The sequence below is a fragment of the Perissodus microlepis genome, chromosome 17, assembly GCF_051167445.1.
Source record: "Perissodus microlepis isolate ML-2025 ecotype Zambia chromosome 17, ASM5116744v1, whole genome shotgun sequence".
NCBI classification, from domain to species: Eukaryota; Metazoa; Chordata; class Actinopteri; order Cichliformes; family Cichlidae; genus Perissodus; species Perissodus microlepis.
This window is the reverse complement of record NC_140477.1, coordinates 10,344,911-10,356,264: the sequence shown is the minus strand read 5'-3', so window position 1 is coordinate 10,356,264 and position 11,354 is coordinate 10,344,911. Positions and strand designations below refer to the sequence as shown.

At 40.2% G+C, this 11,354-nt stretch overlaps 1 protein-coding gene across 3 annotated transcripts in view; it reads left to right on the top strand.

Annotated features, from left to right (window-relative positions):
* Window positions 1–5,796: 5,796 nt before the first annotated feature.
* cacna2d4a (calcium channel, voltage-dependent, alpha 2/delta subunit 4a) overlaps window positions 5,797–11,354 on the top strand; it is a 100,162-nt gene continuing 94,604 nt past the window's right edge. For 2 of the 3 annotated variants that reach the window (XM_084909466.1, XM_084909465.1), the window contains exons 1-3: window positions 5,797–6,822; window positions 8,335–8,504; window positions 11,175–11,256. In XM_084909466.1, the coding sequence (XP_084765592.1) occupies window positions 8,353–8,504; window positions 11,175–11,256 (234 nt within the window). In that variant the 5' untranslated portion in view covers window positions 5,797–6,822; window positions 8,335–8,352. The remainder of the gene's footprint in view (window positions 6,823–8,334; window positions 8,505–11,174; window positions 11,257–11,354) is intronic. The other variant, XM_084909467.1, reaches the window with a different exon arrangement.

Genomic DNA, 11,354 nt, shown 5'->3' with positions numbered 1-11,354 from the left:
CGTCAAACATCACTTTTTACACAGGCTCATTGCGCTCTCCCTCCCAGTAGATTAGTGTGGGAAAACTAGGCTTCCTCTCCTCTCCCTTCCTGCTTCCTCTCCTCAGCCAGCCTTGTCATGGATTCTACTTACCATTAACTTCAGTAGCGGCATAGCGGATTCATTTATCCAAAGCAGAGTTAAACTTTGATTCAAATAAAAGAGTTAATGGTGATCTTTGTGAATGTCAGGGTGGATGGATAATATTTTTAAGACCTTTTATGAGTACATTTTTATTAAGGGATGATGCCCATACATGCACACATATTCTTTTTTCTAAGACTCGGAGGTTCCAGACCATTGCTTTAGCTGATGGAGCTAAATGTAAGGGCTGACTATTAGCCCTGGCCTAGAGTAATCAATGACTTCTGGTGTGTGTGTGTGTGTGTGTGTGTGCCCTTGCCCAGAGAGGCGGAGTCTCTGATTTGTATAGAGACTCCAGATCACTTTTGTCAGTGCTGTATTCTCAAAAGGAAGATATTGTGCAGTGGTCTACTTTAAATTTCAAGAAAATATTTGTGAAATTCTTTCCTAGTCTCAGTCTTTCACTCTTCAAACACAGGCTGGGACAATAAGCCAACTCTGCAGGAGCACAGGTGAGTAATACTTTCTTTGGGGATATCTGCTCTAGTACCGTAGTGTTAGTAGAAGTGTGTTTAGCATGTAAATCATAAAGTGAGGATGGCAAGCTACATTTAAAAATGAGATGAGAAAAAAAGGAATTTTGGATAGAAAAGTGTATTTTATAAGACCTTCAGATTCCTTTATTGTCACCTGCACAGATAAAAACAAGAATATGACATTAAAAACTGAGCCAGGAGCTAACTCGTTTGGTTAACTAAAGAAGAACAAATGGTAGCTTCTCCAATAATAAAAGTCTCACTTAAATAATAAATATACACATATTCTCTCTGATGTACACTTGTGTGCCGCCTGAATCCCTGCATGTCCGAACTGTTTGAACATGCAGTTAAATGCAGTTAGTTTTTGGACAAAGCGTTTTTGTAGGTTGGCCTCTGTACACCACCACAGTGGATTTTAAATCAAACAAGCAAGATGTGACTGAAGTGCAGACTTCCAGATTTATTTCAAGGGATTTATCAAAAGTATTGCATAAGCTGTTTAGGAATTTCAGATATTTTTAAGCCCCTCCCCCATTTTCAGATACTCAAAAGAAATTGGACAACATAACATAAAAAGGATAGTTTTAATATTGGAATGAAAAAAGTGAAGTGTCATCTGATCAGTTTTGCAGCATTCGTCTGAGCCTGAGCACAGAGTACAGTCCTGTATCCCTCAGAATTCATCCTGCTACTTCTATCAGAAGTCACATCATCAATAAACACTGGCATCATTCAAAGCATACCACTTCCACTAAAATGATACTTTTCGGATTATGAGCTATTTCTCTTCTTTTTCATAATCTTCTCTCCCCATTATTCTGGTACAAGTGAATTGTGGATTCATCTGTCTAATTTCCTGAGCATGCTCACTTATGGGTTTTCTGGCAAAGACTAATTTGGCCTTCCTGTTCTCAAGTGTAACCAGTGATTTGCACCCTGTTGTAAACCACTCTATTTCTATTCATGAAGCCATCTCTCGATTGTAGACTCCGATTGTAGACTGATGATACACCTACCTGCTCAAGAGTGTGTTCTCGACTAGGTTAGCTGTTGTCCGATCATCCCCTTTAGTTTCAGAGCTTAGACTTCATCCCTAGCATCAGTGATCTGGGTCAGCTTGGGAGTAGGAGTCCCACAGCTGTTGTGCGCTACTGGTGTGTGTGCGTGGTTGTACATGGTACTTACATGCTTGCCTGATTGCCTCTGTGTGATGGTGCATGTCGCTATCTAAACTGTTTGTTATCAATTTGATCCCTTCCTGTGTCCACCACAGCCATAATGCTTTATGTGCACTGCCAAATTGTTTTATAGCATTTTCATAATAGCAGGAGCAGATGTTTTACTGTCGCTCTCTCTCGGTGGGTGTGTACAGTATAATATGCAAAGACATGAGAGTTTAATATCTGTGTATCTTAGCAGTATTTATCTCAAGCTATATGTTCGTGCATGTATGTAGTTAAATAAAGCTTAATGATACATTATGTTTTATTAGAAATACTGATTCATACTGAAAGACAGCATCCTGAGTGGATTTCTATGAAAAGTTGTAATACCAGAAGTGCAGAAGGGTGCTGTGTTTATGACCTGCCCGAATTATATACGAATACATGCACTGGCCTCTTTGTTACTGTTTTAGCTTTCAGAACTGCCCTATTCTTCATAGAATAAATTCAAAAAGGTGTTGGAAACATTCCTCAGAGACTTGAGTTCTTATTGACATGATAAATTCAACTTCTCCCATTCCACCACAACCAAAAGATGCTCGAATGGATTGAGATCTGGTGGCTGTGGAGGAAATTTGAGTACAGTGAATTCATTATCATGCCAAGGAAATCAGTTTAAATACTTTAAGCTTTGCAACGTGGTGCGTTATCCTGCTGGAAGCAACAATCAGAAGATGGACACACTGTGGTCATAAATCAGCAGCAATACTCAGGTAGGCTGTGGTGTTTAAATGATGCTTATTTGGTACTAAAAAGCTCAAAATGTGCCAGGAAACTATCCCCAGCACTATTACACCAGCAGCAGCGGCATTAACCTTTATTACAAGGCAAGATGGATCCATGCTTTCTTGTTGTTTATAGCCCTACCATCCAAATGTCACAGCAGAAATCCAAGACTTATCAGACCAGGCAACAGTTTTCTAATGTTCTGGTTTCCAGCTTTGGTGATCCCATGCAAACTGTAGCCTCAGTTTCCTGTTTTTAGCTGACAGGAGTGGCCCGCTGCTGCTGTAGACCATCTTCTTCAAGATTTGATGTGTCGCACATTCACAGATGCAATTCTGCATACAGCAAAGACCGATTATTTGAGTTACTGTTGCCTTCCTGTCAGCTCTAAGTAGACTGACCATTTTCCACTGATGTCTTGCATCAACAAGGTATTTTCACCCTTATAGGTGCTGCTGCTCAATTCATATCTTCTCTTTTTCAGACTATTTTCTCTAAATCATAGAGATGGCTACATAAGCAAATCCCAGCAGATCAGCAGTTTTTTAAATACTCACTAACAACCGTGTCACGTTCAAAGTCACTTAAATCACCTTTATTCATTCTGATGCTCAGTTTGGACTTCAGCAGATCATCTTGACCATGTCTACATACCTAAATTCACTGAGTTGCTGCCATGTGATTGACTTATTAGATATTTGCATTAAAGAACAGTTAAGTGTAGTCTGTAGCTGGCATGTTGTTGGTATGTGTTGTTCCCCTGTTGTCTTTCTTTAAATTAATGTCCCTCTTACATGAGTGTCCAAACACAAAGATAAGTGGTTGGTAGACAACCAAATTTTTTTTATTATAGGTAATGGCATTGGATACTCTATACATAAAACATGTGATGACAAACTGAAACAAATTATTATCAGTTTTATAGATCATACTCCATAAGCTTGTTTATAAATATGGGTAATGTGGCCGATCAAAATTTTACTGAGGCAGTAGTGTGTACCGACAATAGACCTTTTTAAACTGCAGCAACTAACAGGCCATTCAAGGGTGGCTGACAATGTACAGTGTGGGCCATTTATATGGATACACTGTAATAAAATGGGAATGGTTGGTGATATTAAAGTTCTGTTTGTGGCACATTAGTATATGTGAGGAGGCAAACTCCTCAAGACGGGTGGTGACCATGGTGGCCATTTAGCAGTCGGCCATCTTGGATACAACTTTTGTCCTAGCTTCATTCAGCAAGAGCCCACAGCGTAGCACTCACCGCATGTCACTGGAGAGTGGCATTAGTCGAACATCCCTTCGGCGGATATTAGCTACTCACAAATGGCACCCTTACAAACTCCAGCTACTGCAGCATCTCAACGAGGATGACCCAGATCAGCGCACAGAATTTGCAGAATGGGCAAAACAAAAATTGGGACAGGACCCTCAGTTCATGCAGAAGATTTTGTTCAGTGATGAGGCAAACTTTTATGTGACTGGTGAAGTTAACAAACAAAACCACCGCTATTGGTCTGACACTAACCCACATTGGATGGATCCCTCCAAGACTGTTGGAAGAACAAAAGTGATGGTTTGGTGTGGTATATGGGGTACAACGATAGTGGGTCCATTCTTCATCAATGGAAACCTCAAGGCCACTGGATATTTGAAATTGTTACATGATGATGTGTTTCCCTCTTTATGCACTGAAGCTGGCACGTTCCCTGAGTTTTTCCAGCAAGATGGTGCACCACCACATTATGCGTGCCAGGTCCGAGCATTCCTAGATGAACAGTTTCCTGGAAAGTGGATTGGTCGTTGTAGGCCAGTTGAATGGCCCCCAAGGTCTCCCGATCTGACCCCCTTAGACTTTTATCTTTCGGGTCATCTGAAGGTAATTGTCTATGGTGTGAAGATACGAGATGTGCAGCACCTGAAACTACGGATACTGGATGCCTGTGCAGGCATTTCTCCTGCGGTGTTGCTATCAGTGTGTGAAGAGTGGGAGAAGAGGGTTGCATTGACAATCCAACACAATGGGCAGCACATTGAACACATTTTATAAGTGGTCAGAAACTTGTAAATAACTCATGAAAGAATAAAGTTACGTTGAAACCAAGCACACCATTGTTTTTCTTGTGACATTACCAATACGTTTGATGTGTCACATGGCCCTCTTCCTATTGAAAAAACAAAAGTTGTATCCAAGATGGCCGACTTCTAAATGGCCACCATGGTCACCACCCATCTTGAGGAGTTTGCCCCCTCACATATACTAATGTGCCACAAACAGGACTTTAATATCACCAACCATTCCCATTTTATTACGGCGTATCCATATAAATGGCCCACCCTGTAGTTTGCACCAGGAAAGCCTCTCCTGACTTCTTACTGGGCTGTTTTCTGGGGTCTGAAATCTCATCAGTGGGGCCCAGTACTTACTTATTAAACCTAGAAAAGCTCACACAAGTAAGATTTTTAAACACCTACTGTAGTAGGTGTTTAAAAAAGCACCCTGAATAAAAAAACATTCAACATTCATATGAGGTACAGTATTATTTTCCAGGTTTTTGCAGTGGTGTAAAAGTAAGTGATTTAAAATAATACTACTATTTTTAAATGGATTATAGGATGAATATGTGAATGAAAGTGTCTCTAACAGTCAAAAAAGAACTATGAGAGAATACTTGAAAAATGTGCTATATGGACATGGACAGAGCTGATGGATTCATTCTGCAATATTGTGAGTGCATGTGTGCACATGTATATGTGAGACAATGAAAGTCCACTAGGTGTCTCAATGTGTTTGTATTATGATTGTGTCAGTTAAACGTGTTCTTTCCCCTCCTCTTCCTCTCAACATCCCGTTCTTGTGTCCCCCCTTACTTTGGTGAATTCTTATTACAGCCTCAATCCACTGTCATTTTTGGTTAAAAATAATAATAATAATAATACAGAGGGAGATTAAGAGAAAGCATTGAAAAGACAAAACAGCAGGTGAGAGCCTGACAAGAAAGATTAAGAGGAAAAAACAGAGAAAAGCAACTAGAAAGAAAAGAAAGAGTAGAAAGACAGTGGGTCAAAGAGCGATACAGAGAAGATGAGGGCCAGAGAGAGAGAAAGATTGTGTTAGCGTGCTTGTATGGAGAGAGAGAGAGCAAGAGGCATGGAGTGGGAAAAGGAGGGAATGAGGGAGGAGGGGTTTAATCCTGCATGGATTATGGTATAAACTGGTGCTGGAGAGGAGGAAGAGAGATTCTGGAGAGAGAGGAAGTACCACTATCCATCCGTGCATCCATTAGTCCATCTGTCTTACCCTCCATCCAGCAGCGTAGTCGTCTCCCCGTGCTTTTTGCTTTGGATTTTGGACCTGTGAAGACGTGAGGTCAGCACAAGGGTCGGCAGAATAATTGGAAGTTGCAGCAGGGTTGGATTTGTTTTTGGAACCTGTGCATGTGCCTTACCTGGAAGAAATAAAATCACACTGCCCGATAATGGAAGTCGTGTGAAGACTGAAGTTTACTCCTATTTTTGTGGGATTGTGCTGATCCGAGAAAACAAGCAAGAAAAACAGACGTCAATAATGGGGGGGACAGAAATCATATTAAGAGCCTTGGAGAGGGAGGCGTAGAAAAATGGCGATGCTCTATTGTGATCCCATGGGCACAGAAGTGACCTTTGACACTGGAGACAAAAGCTTTCTAGTTTCTTTTGTATGCCGGGACATCCAGCTCAGCTGACATCGAATCATCATCATTCACACTTGCTATGTTTCAACTTTCTTCCTTGACCTACATACTTTTTGGTTCTTTTGTGAGCTCTGAAAATATGGGTTTACTGAACTATTTTCTTAATTTTGTGTATTAATATTCCAGCTTTTAAATTGGGCATCAGATGGCATCTTTGTTTTCACTTGGAAAGAAGGTTTCATGTTGTTTCCACATGAGCCCAAAGTCAGTGTTAACTGTAAATGTTTTTAAGATGGCATATTTAACCTATAGTCACATGCCCATGCTTTTCTATTTTTTGCTATCCTTTCGGTTTGGACTTTCACAGATTCTCTAAATGTTACTATGGATCTTTACATCTTTTAGCCTGCTTGGTGACAAAGCCAGCCTCTTTTTTCCCGTCTTGATGGGCTTAAGATTTGGACTATACATGACTGTCTTTCAGAAGGCTGTACACTGGACCTTGAGATTTTTTCTGAACAAATAATCTATCAGGCAAGTAGTCAAAAAGATCTTGAAAGCAAGTTCTTTGTTTTGCTCTTTAAGATGAGTTGGTGTTGTGCTACAAAGTGATGACCAATATTTTATAATGAAAAGAGTAACACATATGTGTCTGTGACCAAAATTCTGCCATAACTTACTGCACTTTACTTCAGTTTAATAAAGTTTAAATGCAGCTTTTGACTAAATGGGGTAGTTCATCCCAAAAATCATATACATGCAATTGTTTTGTAGATAGAGACTGAGTATAACAGAACTTGGTGCCACTCACCTTACAGCACTTGAAGTGCCATTAAATGCATCTGGAAAACTCATCATTCATCAAACATCAAACTCAATACAACCCCAAAACGTTTTTTTTTAGCATTGTTAGCATTTTCAAATGCTAATAACAGTGAAGGTCAACTGACTGGTGCACAGTTAATATTTACATCATGTCATGCCGTCCATGTGCTGTCAGGAACATGTGGCTTCTTTCTGCATCGTGACATGGTGCAAAGGGGTAATTTGGTGCAAAGAAAATAGTCTGTACATTTTAGCAATAAGTTCTAAACAAGCTCTTAAAATCAACTGTCTGCATCTACTCAGGCCTAGCTAGCTAGCAACAAGGTAAACGTCCCTCCAGAGTTGGTAGATACCAAAATAGTGCTAAAAGAGAGAATTAAAGAGACTACTTTACCAGAAGCATGACTCAAGAGCAGACAGTGAGCAATTAATTTTCCCAAAGGGCCACATGAGGAATTGTGACTATTGTGGAGGGCTGCTCCAGTAAGATTATAATGAAAAATGAATACTGAGCCCTTTCAGGTGAACCCCCAAAGGAAGACACAAATCCCCTTGGAAGGGCATCCAACAACCAGTTTGCCAAATCAAACACACCTTCTGAGTACAGAATTGGTCCGGTCTCCTAAAACAGTCCCAGTTTCTCATGTGGCCCCTTGAGAAAATTAATTGAACCATTCCTGATCAAGACGTACATTAGTTTTACTGTTTTTGCAAGGTGATAACAGTTCAGTGATGTGCATGTGGTAGTTGTAATTTTTTGTATTATAGCTACAAGACTTTACAGAAGCAATAATACTCTGTGCTTTCGTGCAACTCCAACATACATGACTGGAATATAGTTCAATTAGCATGCACAAAAGTGTCAACAACCTAACTTGACAGAGAGTGATCTAGGTATAAATGATAAATGTTCATATAAAGATGTTATTACTGCCATAAACTAGCTAAGACACAGCCTGTAAGTGGTGCTGCAGAACCTGGCTGGCCTAATTCTGTTACTTTTAAATATTCCAAAGAAGGGAGGAAGTTAATGCTAATGGTCACCCTTTTTTCACAGTTAATGAAGTAGATGTCAGTTAGAGAAGGTGCATTGTGTTCCACCCTGTATGTGTAGATCTGTGCCAAGACTTCAGGTTTCTCTCTCTGTGGGTTTGCTCTTTGACTTGAGCATTTCTAAATTCATGCTTTTTCACTGTTCTGATTTCCTCAATTTCTCTCCAGCGTACGGCAGCTGCAGGGATGAACTGCTGGAGTCTGGGAAAAGCTAGGAATGCCATTAAATTAGACAGAAGTGGGCCATACAGCGGGAGGCTGATGATGCTGATGTGGATTATCCTCTCCAGTTCACTGTGCCTCATGACTGATGGTCAAATGAAGATCTCACCAGAAACGTAAGTAAAACTGCGCTAGAAAAATAGACAGTTGACTGGTGTCTGCATAAAGCTGCATTTATTCTGAAATTAATTTCATTTTTGCATTTGTTTTTGTTTACATACCCATATTGTGGCTGTATCCTGAATCACAGTGGCACCCAGTGTGCTGCCATTCAGTGGCAAATATAGACACACTGCCTTTTTTTAAATCAGGTAATTTCTGTGTGCACACCCTGGCAGATCCTTCTTAAAGCCATATGTCAGATGGATGAGTCAATAGTGTTCCTTCTAGGTTGGCTGATTATTCTACATACATATGGACCATCTGGACACCTGTGGGGTACAGCGAACTGCCAAACTGTCCTCCTCTCTACAGCCACATTCAAATAATCTGACATATAAGTCTGACTAGAGATAAAGAGACATTCATTTTTAAAAAATAAAAATTACAATTTTTTTTGTTAGAAAAGATTTTGTGTAGGAAAAGGCAGCATGGTGATCTAGTGGTTAGCGCTGTCAACACACAGCAGTCATCTAGAGCCATGCTGGCAAACACTAATGCTCTGCTTATACAGATTGATGGAGTCCTGCTATGTTTGCATTTAATCATATGTACATATCACAAGGCTTGTTACTTCTACTGTAAAACTGCTTTTCAAACATGTACAATGATTGCCTTCCCATGAGAGGGACCGGTTTATATTGCGTAATGCAGCGGTCCCCAACCTTTTTTGCGCCACGGACCGGTTTATGCCCGACAATATTTTCACGGACCGGCCTTTAAGGTGTCGCGGATAAATACAACAAAATAAAACTAGTACCGGTACCGAAAAAAAGAAAATTTATTTATAACACACGTGAAAAGACCCAGGAAAAGCGAGTAAACGATAAAAACGATAACAAAATAACGCTGAAAACTGATAAAACCCCTGAAAACTATACATTTCACACCTGAGCCTCAACTCTCGCGGCCCGGTACCAAACGACTCATGGACCGGTACCGGTCCGAGGCCCGGGGGTTGGGGACCGCTGGCGTAATGTGTTTTGCTTTCACAGAGTGTTGACTTTGTAAGACTGTGTACGATTACTGGTCAGTTTATCTCAGGTGGATATTTCTTTTTGGGACAAAATGCTGTGTTTGTTTATTCTCCAAAGGCAAGACGAAGCTCTTTCGCCTTAACGGTTTTCAACCGCCTTGCTGACGAAAGACAAGAACAGATCGATACAATCCTGTCAGTCTGCAGTAGCCTTGTTTGTGTATGAGTGTGTGAGCTGTGTGTTAGCAGAAGAATTTGTGTGCATGTGTGTGTGACTGTATATGTAAAAGTGATAAAAATTGAATGGGTTAAGAGAGACTGAGAAGCACAGCACTTTGTTAGCATGGATGTTGTTAATGTTTGCATAACATACTTACATCTATCAACCAAAACCATAACGCAATGTCTGCCTGTGCAGATTAGAGTTGTATTCAGTGCAGTGTATAAGATTTGTAGTTATACAGCTTAAAGAGTTTACTGTATGTGTTGTCAGCAGTCAGGCTGGTGACGGCAGATGAAGCTCTGGGGACACCAGAGTTCAACTGTCCAACATAGGTCACTAAGCCCCAAAAGCCGCACTCTGCCTAGGGAAGAAATGGCAGCAGGTCCCTTATGGCTGTGAAAGTTAACAGTGTCACAACCGGAACATTTCAGGCCAAGAAGGTCAGATCTTTATCCTCTAAGGCTATGCAACCCTAATGCCAGTAGGAAACATTGCACCTTTCTGTGAGCTGTTACTAAAAACACGTCTTTGCTCTGGAATAAACAGTATAAGTGTACACATAGATCTTTTTCTTCTTTGGGGATAAAATCAAGTTTATCTATTGAAAAATTAAGTAAGTAAAATACTTTTACTGTTCATTGAAGTTGTTTCTGCAACCTGTTCTTGATCTGACTGGTACAGATACTGGTTCGAAAATTATAGTATAGCCATTTTAATAAGTTTAATTTTAAAATAAATCATTAAAAATGCACAAATTTCCTAACCCAGTGTCAGAGGAGATAATCTCCTGCTTCAATAATATCATAATATTGTTTTATGACACTGAAACCCAAAGTTCTTGATGCTGCCTTGAAACAGGAACAGGGATCGGCTAGATTATGATTAACCAGAATGGTAATACTAAACGAAATCTCTTGAAGAAGAATATTGACAGTACAGTAGACGGCTTGCACACTGTTGGCCCTCACATTTTAAAATGAACACGCTCAAATTTTGCAATGACAATATCAACAAGTCAACAAATGATAAGCCAGTTTTCAGTACCGATGCTGGCAAGACTGCCTGCAAACTAGCAGCGAGCTGACTGACTCCCCATAGGTTGAGCCATCTGTCACATCCTGTCTGCTCTCTAAACTCTATTACCTTACCTCATTGGCATTCACACTGAGGATTTGTAGAATTGCTGCATGTTAGTGAGCACAGAATAACCTCTTGACCCAGTACAATGTCTATTTTAAGTCTCACCTTCAAATAATCTGTTTCACTCTGTCAGTAGTGAGTGTGAAGTAAGTGCTTAAATGTTTTGCTGTGTACATTTCTGGCCATTTCCAGTGTTTTATAATGGGTTTATTAATTTGAGCTAGTAGCTGTGTCTTTACCTATATAAGGGTATCTACCTTCCATTGATAATGTATTTTGTCTGTTCAGGGTGCAGCAGTGGGCCGTGTCATTTGGCAAAGAGATAACTGCTTTGTCCGCCAGGTACTCTGGAGCTAAACTTCTGCAGAAGGTAAGAGACAGTTCATCTATGAAGTTACATTTTTATTAACTATCAGCCAGGTGGGTGAGCCATTAATATTTACATTGCATTCGTTAGTATGGTAACAC